This window comes from Colius striatus, chromosome Z, assembly GCF_028858725.1.
Source record: "Colius striatus isolate bColStr4 chromosome Z, bColStr4.1.hap1, whole genome shotgun sequence".
NCBI lineage: Eukaryota > Metazoa > Chordata > Aves > Coliiformes > Coliidae > Colius > Colius striatus.
Genome location: NC_084790.1, coordinates 71,986,451 through 72,002,023, shown reverse-complemented (window position 1 = coordinate 72,002,023; position 15,573 = coordinate 71,986,451). Strand labels below are relative to the sequence as shown.

Here is a 15,573-nt window from a genome sequence, read left to right as displayed (position 1 = left end):
ATCCTTTATGCCAAACTGTTTTTCCCTTGACTAAAATGAGAGCAGACAGCATCCTTCTCACTTTGTTTTGAAATTTAGAACACATCTTGTCCTTTATCAAAGTTATGTGTAATGTATTTTTCTTTGTACTTAATTCAGATGATGTGTGCAATAATTTATTGTGGTGTGCAACAGCATTCATGGGTTTTGACAGTAAAGCAAATGACTACTGGAGAAAGTAGGTGGTTACTCGTAAGTTATAAAAGGTGAATTATCAAGTCTGCTGCTTTAAAAACCTTGTGGTAGCCATATGTTGTGAACTTAGTTTCTTAGACAAAATGTTATTTAGTGGACAATTATGAGAACTGTATCATAACCTCATTAATGTGTTTGTGGAACTATACTAAAGACTGAGACACAATCCAAGTAGATAGGCATAGGGCCAAGGTCTGCGTTTCAAGCCAGAGACTGTTTAGAGCACTTTGGAGCTTCAGAGACAGCTTTTAAGTATATTAATTCACTCTTAAGATGGAGTCCCATGGTACTGTACTGGCTTTATTTTTTTGTTTTTTTATACATTACATATTAAAGTTTCTTTCTAACGATCGTGAGCTTATGTACTCTTACTTTAATTTCAATAATTCTGTATTTTATAGTGTGCTGACTTTCTAAGAATTTTTTGTGTCTAAAAAATAAGTTCTGAAAACTTATATGGAACTTTTGGAGTGGTTGATTTTCATATGACAGGATTTTTGGCACATACTTAATATTTTGTGGTGTGTTACTGACTTTTTTACCATTGTGTTTTTTGTTTTCTACCTAATTTTCTACAGTCACTAAAGTGAGATTTTTTTTTTCTTAAATCTCAGTATGAAATGCTCTAAAATGTATAGATCCAACACATGCTTGCCATTTAAAAGTGATGATGATGTTTGTTTAATGTAAAATTAAAAAAGAAATACAATGGAAAAATTTTAAATGTGATAATATGAGGATTTGGATGAAGCTGATGGAGACATTTAGTTTGTCAGTAGAGAAGTTTTGAGGTATTTTACAGCACTGGCAGAGTTAATGTGAATCTTAGATTTTTTTGGTTTTTTGTATTATCTATCTGTAAGGAATGAGAAAGAAGAAGAAAAGTTTTTGCAAAGCCATGTTTTGCCAGCATCTTTGAGGAATCAATCTTTGAGGAAATGATCTTTAACTTAAATTTTACTTGTTCCTTGCACATGTTTGATTTAAAATTTAAAATGTGAACTCTTGCAGAACAGAGAGACAGAGAGTAATTGTACTGTTTTCTGAGTAAGATCTTTCTTGGAAGCAAATTTCTAGTACTTCTTTGTTTAGTACGTATTTCATTAATATCTTTGTCTTTTTCCTTAACTTTAACTCTTTAACTCTTTAACTCTTATACCTCACAACTAAAAACCATGATTTTTTAATGAAATTGTTTAATTTCTCAATGTTATGGATTGGTCACTGGTACAACTATGAACAGAGACAATTTGTGTGTAAAATCTTGAAAATATTTAGGAATACACTGTGGCACATTTAGTACATTCTACATTTATTTAATGTGTTCTGAAGCTTTCAAAATATTGAGATTTTAATATTCCCTTTTATTCTTTGATTAAAAAACAAGACTTTTTAAAATTTCTCAAATATCCACTATATATTTTTGGAGGAGTTGTTTATTCATCTTATGCTTGGAAAATTGGACAGACTCCCAAAATGTGATACAGAAATATTGCTCAGGTATGCAGAGATGTGTTTAGCATGGAAGAAGCTCAGCTGGAGCTCAAACTAGAAAAAAGTGTCAAGAACAACAACAAAACCTTCAGTAGGAATGTTAGTACCAAGTAGAAGTTCAAGGAAAATGTAGGTCCACTACTGTGTGGGATTGGCAACTTAGTTATGAATGACATAGAAAAGGCAGAAATACTCCATTTTCTCTTTTACTTGGTTTGTGTGAGAAAGGTCACCTCCCAAGTCTCTGTACCAGGAAGTGACAACAACGTAAACGGCAAACTACTTGCACTAGCGGAGGGCTGAGTTAACGTCCATCTCTACCAGCTGAACACATACACATGAACAGAATCTGATGGGATGCATCTGAGTTAGTGTACTGAAGAGCCACCATCTATCCCATTTGAAAGATTGTTGAAGACCCAAGTCTTGTCCTTAGGAAAAGGACAAATAGTAAACCCATCTGCAAAACCAAAAATTTGGCAACTACAGACTTCAGTCTTAGAAGAAATTGTGGAACAAGTGTTTGTGGTGGTTCTTTTCAAGCACATGAAAGACAAGCAAGTGGCTGTGAAAACCCAACTTAGTACTATTCAGTATCTGTGCACACATTCTAATGATGGGATTGAACCTTCATTGAGTTGGCAAGTGATTTCAAAGTAGAAGGAGAGGGTAGGTATGAGGGAGGGAGAAGCCACTATTGCACTTTGACAGGCTGGAAAGTTAGGCCGACAAGAATTGCATGGGATTTAACAAAGATAAAAATGAAGTCTTGCACCTGGAATGGAGTGGACTTAAGTGGCAGAACAGAGTGGAGACTCACTGGTTGGGATATGGCTCTACTGCCAAGGACTTGGGGGTTCTGGGGAACAGCAAGGTTAACATGAGCTAGCAGTATACAGTAACAGAAAAGAAAGCAAACTGTGTCCTGACTGGATCAGAAAGACAACTATCGGCAGACCAGGGTATGTGCTAATTAGACTCAGAACTTGGTAGGCAGATAGGGTGGTGATTGGAGTGGAACATTGCAGAGTGGGTAGACAACTGATCTTCCAATGTCTGAGAGATACAGAGAAAAGTACTGTATTTGTGATGGTGTATAGAGTGACAGAAGAAGAGACAGTCACAAGTTGCTGTAGGAGAATTCCATGCAGATAAAATAAATACTTAATTGTGAGAAGACTAATTAAGAATTGAAAATAGGAGTGCTTTTCCCAGAGAAATTATGGAATCTCACTTGCTTACAATATAACAGAGTTGAAAGGATGCTGGACAACCTAATCTAGGTCTGACAGAAGATTGGACAAGGTTATCTCCAGCCTAGACTTTTCTGTTACTCTTCCAAATAGGACACTGTGGTTTTTGTCACTTTTTGAAAGGTGATCCAAAATAATTAATATTTATGAAGCATTCTGTCTGTTCTTAAATGATCAGACTGGACTTATTTAAGAATAGAATCAGTAGTAGCTCTAATGGATAGAGGTTGTTAATCTGAGTGTCCGCAGCCTGACTGAGTTGGAAAATGCAAAGGAGTTCTTACTGGAATGTATGAGTACTGCAAAGCATAAACCAATCTTTCTTTCACACAGGCAAGAGATTTCAGTACAGATTGACTTCATTTTGTACTGTGATTGTTCAAGCATGCAGCTTTACACACAGGATGGTGACATGGTTATCATAAAATTTATGTTTTTGTGGTTTTTTTAAAAGAATTTTAAAGGATATTGACTTAAAGTATTTATCTGTCAGCCTATTTACTATTTGTTAATAACTTATTACTGTAGTGTATATATTTAACAAACAACAATTATATTTAAACAAAGTTTTGCTTGCCTTGCACTTTATACTATCTCTTTAAATAAATAAATTTATTTCGTGAAGTATTGCAACCTCTGTTCAAAGTTGGGAATTATCTTATCCTGAACAGATTTCAGGATGTTAAAGCTTTATTTCTGAAATTATTGGAAAATTGGAGAAAAAGTTGTTGGTAAATGTTTTTGAGTTTTAGAGTGTTCCCTACCTCATAAAAATTGTTTAAGATTCTGCTAATGATTTCAGCTAAACTTGAATTTCTTTCAGTTCTGTAGGAGATGCACAGATCTGCCTTTGAGGAAAGATATTTACATGTACCCTAATGGGTGGGAGTTTTTGTAGTAGTTATAAGTTAACCGATAATGTTGTCCATTTGGCTTATTATTTTAGTTCAATATCTCGAAGTGTCTACTTTTCTGTGTGTAGAAAGAGGGATATTAGTTTACAGTCTGCTTAATTATTTTGTGTGGAAAATAAGCTGTGAGTACATAGCAGTTCTTTACCCTTTAATTAGTGAAGTAGTGCATGTTTTGTACTCATACTTGAAAATGTTATAATTTTCTTCCATAAATTCTTTAACCTCATTCCATATTAAGCATGTTACAGGTGGTGACCCTATGCTTTTCAGTTTTCAGGTCTGCCCTACACGACAGAATATATAAAAAAGTATCTCCTGATACTCTTAGGTGTCACTACCTGATTGAATTTTAGTGTGCTGACAGAATTAATGGATCTGTTTTTAGCTAGATCAAAGGACAAGCCCAAAATAACATTGCTACAATAAGAATGTAATACTTTATTTTACCTCAAATGCCTGTGCACGTGTCACTTCCTTTCTGCTTCTCTGAGAAAAGGCACTTAAGGCATCTTTTGATACTTGGTAAAATAACTTCACTGTTTAATTTTGGTGTGCCAGATTTCTAAGAGACTTGCTTTTTAATAAAAATATTTATTGAGCAAAGTTAAAATTTCAAGTACGGTGTATAAACCATTAAATTTTATGTCTTTTTAGTTTACAGCCTTTGTGGTGTGTTTTGGAAGTATGTGTTAAAGCATAGTATAGAACACTACTGTACAAAAAAATTTCTAGGCATTTATGGTATTTGGAAAGTGAGGCTTATACAAAGATGTTGAAACACAACACATAGCTTTTCAACAGTATATAAATTCTGTTTAGAAAATGTGTGAAAATATCCAAATAAGGCAAGAGCCATGGAGTCAGAGTAATCACTGTAAAACTTGGTTTCTTTTAGTGTGTTCTCTGAGTTAAATAGCCATCCTTGTCATATAGATTTGTAAGTGGAAAAATTTTGGTAAATAACAGCAATATGTCTGTCTTACTGGACTGCCCTTGGCTTTCTCAAATAAACATTTTCTCTGGCATCATTGTGAAATGAGAGTCAGACATATGGTATGAAAAGCTCTAGACTGACAGTGTGCAACAGTCAGCCAGTGAGTAGCCAAATGTTTAAAAACATGCAAAGAGAGTTAATTGGTTACATCAGGATGTGTACACTTACGGCAAGTAAGGTAAAAAATAACTAATCTTTTATGTTTTTCCAGTATTGGAGGGGAGAAATAAAGCAGTGGATCAAAATCGGAGGTTTTGTTTTGGATTGACAAACCTCAGCAGAAGTGTAGGCAGTATTTAAAGCATCATGCATCTTCCTCACAATAGCTTTGAAGGTTTATCTGTGAAAACTAGTTCATGTACTTGGTGTGCTCAGCAGACCTCCAGAAGACTGCTGTCTATACTGTATTTTGCAAACAGGACTGTTCATTGGAAGTCTGCAGGGAAGTTTCTTGCTTCATAAATTTGGAAGTGGTGCTTCTGTGAATTGATTCAAGCAGAGTTTATTCACAAGTGTAGAGTACTTGTCTTAATCCTAATGTAGTGTAGGAGGAAGTGGCTGATTGCACTGTCAAAGTAGTCTTTTACTGCTGTGCTTCTCTCTTGTCCTATATTAACAGCTAGTAATTTAAAAATTACAGTCTGTAGTCTTTTTAAAAGAGTTTGTAAATTGCTGGAAGCAGACAGGTGAGAATTGGGGAGTGTGACCCTTATCACAGTTTTGACTAGTTTTTGCTATATTTCTGGGCGATTGAGAATCAATTAATGGGACAAAGCATTGAGATGCCAGAAAGTATAATATGGAGAAAACAATGATTCATGCTTCAGTACAAATTGAGTGGATGTGAGGATACAATTACAGTGTACAAATCTGCAACTGTTAGTTTACCTCAGCTCACTGGTAGCTCATATTCCCCCCATCTTGCATCTTTTGGGTAGAAGGGCTTAGAGAGCAATGTGTTCAGTGTGATGTGGAGTAATGGACCTCCAGGACAGCACCTGGAATCTGTTGGGAGTGGATGCGGGGAAGCCAAACATATTTCAGCCCATGAGAAAGTTGCAGAATTTTTTTCTGCAAGAGTTTTTGTGGTTTGGAAAGCTTAGCTACTTTATTGCTCTCAACACTTGAGCAAATAATATTTTCAGATACTTCAAAGTAGGAAGTTTGGGGTGAAAGGAGAGATCATTGAATTCAGTAGCGGAGAGGGCAGAAGTCTTTGATTGAAGCTGCAGTCTCCTTTATGACTGTCTTCAGAAACTTAACCTTTCCTACTTCTGACTTGAGAACAGATTTTGAAACAATATGTGAATACTTCTGTGCTGCATGGGTCAAGGAATTCTTCAAGAATTCTTTGATCAGTGGTTGAATCTTGTAACAAGATCAAAAGTATTAAGTCAGTGGCAGTTCTCTCTCCTGTGTGTTGGAGTGCAGTGAATGGTTTCTGCCTAAAATTCTTCTCTCTGAAAAAGCTTCAGTTACTATTATTATACCTTGGTGAGCTAAAATAGGAAAGGGTTAGGAAAATAACTTTTTCCATTTCCTTGATGGCTGTGTTGGAGAAACACTTAAAATTGGAAATTTGAGATTACAGAAGTTGGTTAAGGCACTAATGTCAGCTATTGTGCTAGAATTTTTTTTTGCAGTACTCAAAGTCATTAATTTTAAATCAGCAACTAGCTTTTAATCCACTCTTACGAATTATTTTGTTGGAAGCTTAATAAATTTCTGTAAATATCTTCAGGGAGATGTGTATTCTAAATGAAAGAAGTATGCAGTTTCTATCTTTTTTGTTTTAGAAGGGTTGTGTGGTTTTTTGGGTTCACTCCATTTTTTTTAAAACGAGCCTGAATAAATCAGCCATACAGTTTTCCTGTTCATAAAGCATACAGTTCCTTGTTCTTATATAGGCAATGATTTGAATTAAGTTGTAGAACCTAGACTCAGACATTAACTGATACTAGACAAGTAACATTTTTTCATTTGCACACTTGCTGTTACAACTTTTAAAGCAGGTTTTGTCACATAGTTTTATGAAGCACCTTTTAACTACAGAACCCTAGACATAAATGTATTTGTGGAAGTTGCTTACAGTTTTATAGAGTTCTATCCAGATTTATAGTTCCTGGCAAGATTTCCATCTGCAATGTTTGTGAATTACTAAGGTAGCAACAGCAGTTTTGCTGCAGTCAAGACTGGATCACAACAATTCCTGTTTTATAGTACTTGCTCAGCTGGCCTGTCATGCTGCTTCAGTTGGGACATATCCTAGAAGGTTATTTGGAAGATTTTGGCAAGGTGTCTGATAATGTCAGTTAAACTTGCCATTACTTATTGAGAAACACGGAAATAGAGTCAGGACTGATGCTTCATTGACATGCATAGAAGGACAACAAAAGTCTTAGTGAAATGAGGAGCTTTGGTTATGGAAGTAGAGGGGAGATGTAGAACTGCTTTACTGAGCATGTAAAACAGCATCTGGATGTCTCTCAGAAAGTGCTTGATTGAGGTACTGATTTTCACAGAGCTAGACTAGAGTTCAGAATTTCAACTGAATGCTGTCAACAAAAGTATGTCTGAAACTATTCTTAATGAAGCAAGTCAAGAGGTTCTTGCATGAGTTAAGTCCAGAAAGATAAAAGAGGGACTCAGTGACTGCTGAATTTGAACATCAGTGTTGGAGTTTTAACTTAATCTGTGTGTTTTTCTGAGTGGATAGTGTTTTGATTCTGCGAGTAGAGAAATGCAAAATGATTTTTTTGCATTGGTTATACGCCTTGTTTAACCTTTACAGACATATGCAAGACTAATCTAATAGATTCATTTTTACCAAGTATAAAAAATATACATTAAACAACAGTGGGAATGTTGTACTTACAAATGTGCATATGTGGATTTTGTCTTTTCCATGTATTCTTAGTCTACACAAATGATGCACTTCCTGTCTCTATATTTAGGTATTATTATTACTCTCTGTTTCTCTTTTTTGTTACACGTTCATAGAAAAAAAAAGTCAGATTTGCATATCAGTGAATTTTTAAACCCACATTTTTATATATCTGTAGTTACTCTGCTTTTTAAACAGAACTATTTTCATGTATTATAGAAGATGTAGATTAAAAATTTTAAGTTTCAGCATTTTTGGAAGAATAAGAAGTATGATACATATTCAAAAACACATTTCAGTAAAGTGAATAGGAAAAATGGTAGTAGGGGCACTGCAGAATTTTTTATTTAGATAAAAATAGTTTTTTAATGTAAAAGCGTGCACCGTAGGTATTTGATGATCTACCAACAAACAATAGCAAGAACACAATATGTAAAACACATTTTTATCAGACTTTGTGACACAGTTGGGAAAATAAAAGTGTACGTCAGATGAAATTTTAACAAATGCTATCCTTTGTAATGTATTTTAATATGAGAGGATAAATGTCACCGGGAAGAATATACGTAGTGAAAATCTGGTGGTGGGCAATTTGATTATTTTTTGTTTTGTTTTTGTTTTTCCTCAATAAACAGTCCATGTTTTCCTTGAAATCTCTGGAAAATTATCTTGACCAATTTGAACTGTCGTCTGAAATTTAATTTTTGTGGAATAAAGAAATATTTTACTTTTGAAAACCTGTTTGCAGTACTGTGTAGCGCTTACTAACGTGTATGTGAAATGTCACTTACAGGTGCTGACCTTAAAGAAAGAGCAAAAATGCACTCAAGTGAAGTTAGTACTTTTGTCTCAAAAGCAAGAGCAACTATTAATGAACTGGGTATGTAACCTCTACCTTGAACAGTGCTATTTTAATTGCAACCTGGGAAGATGTAAGCAGTTATGGTTAATTCATGACAAGTAATAGGATATCCATAACTGTTTATCTTGATAAATATGAATCACAGTGCATCACTTCTTTTAAAATGTTTCTGATCAAGTTGTACTGTTATACTGCTAGAAAAAGATACATCTCAACTGAAGTAGGGATGATTTGCCATGATGTTTTCATAACGGATGGGTTTCAGTGACTTCTAAGTACTGAAAGTTTAGTTTTTGCTATTGCATTCGTGTGGTTGATATAATTAATACAGTCTTCAATACATTTTAGAAACACGTTAAACAACAGCTAACGATAGAAAGTTAGTTACTAAGTCTTTCTAAAATTTTAATATGCACTTGTTCTGGTGTAGTAAAACCTGTTAGTAGTTTGGTATTCTAATTGTACTAGTTTTTAAGGTTAGTAATTTCTCTGTAAATTAAAATAAATAATGGTAATTGAATTCACCATCAAATCATTATCTTTCTATGCCTATGCTGATCATTTTTAATATAATTCTTTTTCAACAGGGCATTGCCAATGTGTTTTGTCAAAAAGAGAAGCCAATTGTACAGACTTTGAAGCAGTTAATTTTACACTTTATATATGCAACATAACTTTTCAAAAAAGTTTTGATGAATAAATCTTTCTGGGAGAATGGTTTTAAATTCATTTCCTTAATAACGTCATGCCAGATCTTGGTTTGGCAGAATGTTATGAATGGAAACGAGTATATTTTTTCAGGTAAATGACAGACTACTGAAGAATGAGTCTTTGATTAGGTACTTCATTGAGATACTTATGTCCTTGAATTAATGTCTTGTCTTTGAAGTGAAGCAGATTGTCAAAGCCTCTTAAATAAATAAAATCAGTAAAATATCTAAAAGCGAATAGATCATTAATTTCTTGCAGCTGATACTGTATTTCATGCACCCAGTTGTCCTTTTATTGGAATGCAGAGAAAGAGGCAACAAGTTGTTTCATTTAGTTAGTTTGTAAAATTTTTGAGAGGCTTAGCTCCAAGTAATAATTTTTCAGCCTTTCTTGGACTGAGTCTACTGGAAACACTTTCTGAGCTGTTATTAACATTTAAATAGGGGAAACTGGTTTTAAGATTTTACTATAATCAGGAAATAGTTCTTTAAAAAATTAATTTTTTTAAGTGAGAAAATTCCAGCGGTCTAAAGAAGTATTTGGATTCAGCATTTTTCACTGAATGACTGGAAAAAATACAGAGTGACTTGATGCTTTGTTTTGCTTCAGAGTTGAAAAGTTTGTAAGACAAATATTTGATTGTCTTCAGCTTCATTGAGGTTCTTAGAGTGCTTAACCACTGAAATGTAAGCAATTTTTCAGTGTTATCTAAAAGCTGTACAGTGGATCATTATGTTGCTTGAAGTTTAGGAAACGAGTATGAGTGCTTCAATTCATTCATCTCTTATTTCTTTTTCAAGAAAGGAGCATGAAACTGGGAGTAAGTGGAATTAATATTTGAGAATCTAGGTCACTGAAATACCTAGACAGGAAGATTTGTGGGGGGATGTAGTAAGTGCAGTTAGATGTGCTGCAGGTTAGAAAAGACAAAAAGTGAACATAGTCCATGCCCAATATTTTGACAAAGCATTTACTCAGATTGAGTCATAGAATCATAGAATGGCAGGGGCTAGAAGGGACCTTTAGAGATCATCTAGTCCAACCCCCCTGCAGAAGCAGATTCACCTAGATCAGGTTGCATAGGAACATGTCCGTGTGGGTCTTGACCTCCAAGGAAGGAGTCTCCACAACCCCTCTGGGCAGCCTGTTCCACTGCTCCGTCACCCTCACAGTGAAAGAGTGTCTCTCTTCCCTACTTTCTCTTCCTTCTTCCCCTCTGCCCCAATGAACAAAACACTGAACAAAACAATGACTAGAAAATTCTTTAATTGTTACCTGATATTTGACCATTTCCCAGTTCATTTTTTAAAGGCTTTTTTACAGGATTAGGAAAGAATACTCAGATATCATTTTTAGGTTTATTGATCAATTTTCATATCATGTATGTTTGGACATGCATACTATATGAGTAGCTTTCATTTTCCAGTCATATGAGGTAGTCCCACTAGATACATATTTGAGGCATTGTTGTTTTTGAACACATTATTCCAATAGTAGATGTATTTATAACATGGATCTACCATTGTTTTGAAGAGTCTTTGCAGAGCATATTATAATGTTCTTTACATTAGGAAATAGTAGACAATATAAAAAAGTGGATTTTATAATTGAGAATAGGTTAGATGATTGTAGAAGGTATCATGTTTTATATGATGCCCTTATGAATAGAAGTGAATTTTGCAGGGTTTTTTTTCTTCTGAAGAAGTCATCTAGCATTAGGGAACAGTTTTAATTTTTTTTTTTTTTTTAACTAGTGGACATTGTATTTACATGTGATAACTGCAATGAATTTGTGTATTTTTCCTGCCCAGCAACAACTCGAAGGTTGTTAGATGGTTAAAGATTTGAAAAAATTGAAATTATTATTTGCCACTGCAGAGTGCTGTATAGCCAGGGAAAAATGTTTCCAGTCTCACACTTTGTTCTTTTTCTATCCGTGTTTAATGCTGTAATCTCATTTATAATGTGTTCTACATTTTTGCTTTTCAGAAATAGGTCATGTTTTGATAATTGCATTTGTGTTCAGATGTGTGACCTACTAAGGAGATGCTTCTTTTTAACACTATTTTCAGGAAGAAGACCAGCAAGTTATCTTTGTAGACAAAATACACAAAAGGTTAATTACATCCTGAACAATGGGATACACTTAGCTTTTTAGAATTGATAGGCTTTGACATTCTTTATTTCTTCATGATTTCATTACATTTAAAATCCTTATTACTAGGGGTTTTGTGGAAAAAAAACCCTGTAGTATCATTTTGGAATACAGCTAGAGAATTTTCTGGAAATTAAAGGCATACTTGTTTTTATGGGATTAATTTATAACTTATTGCTAAATTTGGGTGAAATATTAAGACTGCAGTAAATATCACTTGGTATAAAAATAAGCCCTTGAAAAAAGAGCTCAAAAATTGTACTGAGCTGTTGTTCGCAGTGCTTAGAGCTTTGAGTTGAGGAGGGGGTGAAATCAAAACAACCTCTATTTTTAGCAGTGGTTGCTTTTGCTAAAATTATGCCAGGAGTTTTTTTTGGGATTTTTGTTGGTGTTGTTTAAAAATAGTAGGAATTATAAGACTACTTGTCCATTTTATGATTCTATTACTATGAGACTGTTAATGACATAAGGCTGACTTTACCCTCAACAAACTAGGAGAGAGAAACGTTAGTAGATCTCTTGTAACCATACACAGCAAAAAAAGCCCTGACTAAATGAGATCAGATGTTACTGTCTCGTAGAAGCCTTGTTTTTGATGCTTTGGGTGGGGAGAAATGCATGGAACCAAACAGTCATTGTGAATCTTCAGTACATATTTTATGACATGACTCCCATTAAGTTCATGTTGTTCTTTATACTGTCTCTGAGGATTGGACTGTGATATTGCATTGTATATTTGTTGTCTTCTGAGATTTCAGTTGGAAATAAACTGAGGCTATGTGTGGAGGTGAATGCAATAACCTCTGTCCTTCAGAAAAACACCTTGTTTAACAGAAAGAAAATGTGAAGCTGTAGAACAAATCTGAACTCAGCAAATACTTGTAGTAAGTCAGACTGATGATTGGCCTCCACTTCTAATAACTGAGAGTCAGCATTGGTTAGCCAAGCTCTTCCAAAGAATATAGATGTAAGCTGCAAGGTAACACAAATGTGAAAAAACCCTTGGAGACCGACTTTCTTGATTCATTTTTAAAATCAAAGTGTGATCAAGCTTGATTTTTGTGTCACATTTGGAAGCAAAACACCTGACATGGGGCCTGATGGAACCTAGATCTGAACTAAACTAAGGAAGAAATATTAAAGAAAGTACTAGTTTTACTTGTTTTCTATTGGAAAAGACTCATACTAACAAACCTTATAGTATAAGAAATCTGATTTTTTTTTCATTCATTACTTGTGATAACACTTTATTAAGCAGTGATATTTAGTAGCTCTGTTTAGCTGTAATTTTCACAAATGTATTTACTTCTGACGTAGTCCAGTTTGAATGAGATTACCCTGAATGAAAGCACCCTGTCATCAATTACTTTCATTTGGGTCTTTACTGTTTGCTTTTTATTGTATTTAAAGAAGTTGCAGCTCTATATTTACAGATGTCTGTTTTTTCCTCCTTAGAAATTTTCAGTCATTTGGAGGTGACTTCTGTCAGTCATCATCAAACTTATAATTTACCTAAGGAGAGCAGTCTTTTCTCCAAAAAGTTCCTTTTTCTTGACTATTGAAGATCATGCATCCTTGTAAATTTTTGGTTTTGTCACATTATGTACTATGGTTGGTTTTGAATGCAAGCTGTCAAAACTTGATCTCAGGCATACCAAAAGCAGGATCAGGATTGTATGTTTCACTTATTTCTGGTCTGCTGACTGCAACTTGACCTTCCTGTTGTAAAGTCTCAAAAATAGTCAAGAATGATCATGGATGATGTAGGTCAGTGCAGTGCCTTATTTTAGCGTTTGAGTTTCTGGGGCTTCTGTGAAGATTTGCTTAATGTTAAAAATCTGGGATTATTAATAAACAGTCCAGACATGATCACTAATCCAAGAAGTGACTGTTTACATGATATTGACTAAATCCTTCTGTGTTTCCTGGGGGTAAACCTGGGCAGCAAAGATAGAGTGTTGTAGTTTTGAAATTCAGTGAGAACAACTGCAGGTTTTTCTCTTAGGGAAGAGCAGATACAGGCTATAAATTGAGATGGCAGTCATTGGGAAGTGAATGAAATATCACAGGTAGCTATCAAATTTGAAAAAGGACGGATTTTTAGCTAGCAGTGCCATCTTTAGCAGCCATCCTTAGAAGTCATGGTCCTACTGTGAAAGCGAGATTTTGGCACAGTGTTTCTTTTACTGTATTATGTTGTTGCCTGTTTGGTTAAATGTAGAGCACAGCTAATACAGTGCAATGCTGCTAGCATTCTGAACGTGTTGTTGAGCTCTTGGTTGTTTTCCAGTAGTAGATTTACTGCTTCTCTTAACATTGAATTAATTTGAGATACTCTTTGACTAAGTATTGTGTGTTTCCTAAATAGACAGTACTGTCCTTGCAGAGCTGAAATTATGGGCTTCGTCAAATTGCATTGGATTGTTTTTAATTAAAAAAACACCATGCTAAACTTTGTACCACTAGAGAGGCAATGAATGCAACAGTAAGCTTCTCTACCAAGATGTTTATTGGGTATTTATATGAAAGTGTTGCTTCCACAGTTGCTAATACACTTTTCCCTGTAATAATAACTTTCTGAAAACTTAGGAAAAAAAGATGCAGGAAATAATGCCAAAACAGAGGACTTGAGTATTAGGATGAGCTGATTTGTCTTCTTTACAGATCTGAAGATTAGGGAGGGATGTGGCTTTGCATTACTGATTCATTGCATTGATCCTGTGCACTGCTGTACAGCTTTGACAAAAGTTAACATAGCCTCAACTGTAGTTTAGTGTTCCCTCTGTTAGTGCTTCCAACTGCTGTTCTCAGAGGAAGAGTCTGAATCTGGACACAGCTCTCTAATCTTCCTCCCACAGAAAGTAACTAAAAGAAGGGTACTACTTGCTCAAATAGTTTATTGAGATTAACATAGCCAGTTTTCATGGTTAAAACAGGCCTCTAGTATCTTGATATCTGAGGCGTATGTTCCCTCTCTATGGAGTCACAATATATGTGATACACTGGGAGACTCTAGCCTTTCCTCTTCCTGTTTAGACTGGAAATTTGTGTTTCAGTCCCTGAATAAGAAGTAATAGTTTGTTAGCTCTTTTGCTTTGCCTGGCTCCATCTCTGGCTCTGTTCCTAGAACCAATTGGTATTCAAAGGGCAGTGGCTTCTGGCATGGTAATGAAAGTATTATGTTGCTCTTCTGTCAAAGGAATCCTAAGCTCATTGCTTGGGCCTCTCATTAGGCTTTGCTTCAGAATAGCATATTTAAGTCTTGTATTGAATGTGGCTTCTGCCTAGATACGCACTGCTTTGATGATATTACCAAGCTGGTTTATTAAAAAAGTATTTTTAAGCTCACTTTGAAATGTTAGGGAATCTTTCCTTTGTAGCATCCAGTGAATGAAGCTGAGTGGAACTATTAATATATTAAGCTAATTTAGAAATAAAGATATTTTAGCAGTAGACTGGTGAATATGGGTTTATGGAATACTGGAGAAAAAAATATAGAAAGGTTCAGCTAAAATGGAGACAGTCTACAGGATTTTCTTTGGATTGTGTCAAACAAGAATACTGCTGGTACTAGAGTAAGTGTTATCTTCATACTGTAAGTAAAAAATTACACAATAAAAAAATGAAAAAGTTGTCCCATTGAATTCTCATCACTATTAGAGATTATAGTTGTGCTTTTGTTTGAATTTCACTTTCTGTGCTCTCTAAAACAGAAAGAAACCTTACATTTTTGCATTCTACTTCTGTGTAACTGATGTGATTTGTCCTTGGCATGATCTTTTTTTTTTTTGTACTTGAAGCTTGAATATGTACTATGCTGTTTATGTGACTCACAAGTTCTTAAATGTATTTGGAAAGAGTAAGAAATATAAAAAATGATTTTCATTTTTCTTCTATCGAGAACTTTTGTTCATTTGCACAGAAAGTAGATTCTGTCATCTACAGTTACTTCATTATTGTTTTACTGAGAGCAGAATAAGACTACAAGAAGAAAAATCAGTAAATATGAAGAAACTGAAGAATCTGTTTATTAAAGTGGAGTGTATCACTGAAGATGAATGACATATCTAAA

At 34.6% G+C, this 15,573-nt stretch overlaps 1 protein-coding gene across 2 annotated transcripts in view; it reads left to right on the top strand.

Moving 5' to 3' along the window:
* The window catches only part of AUH (AU RNA binding methylglutaconyl-CoA hydratase), a 109,911-nt gene that overhangs the window by 28,096 nt on the left and 66,242 nt on the right, over window positions 1-15,573 (top strand). For both annotated transcript variants that reach the window (XM_062017692.1, XM_062017691.1), the window contains exon 5: window positions 8,567-8,653. In XM_062017692.1, coding sequence (XP_061873676.1) covers window positions 8,567-8,653 — 87 coding nt within the window. The remainder of the gene's footprint in view (window positions 1-8,566; window positions 8,654-15,573) is intronic.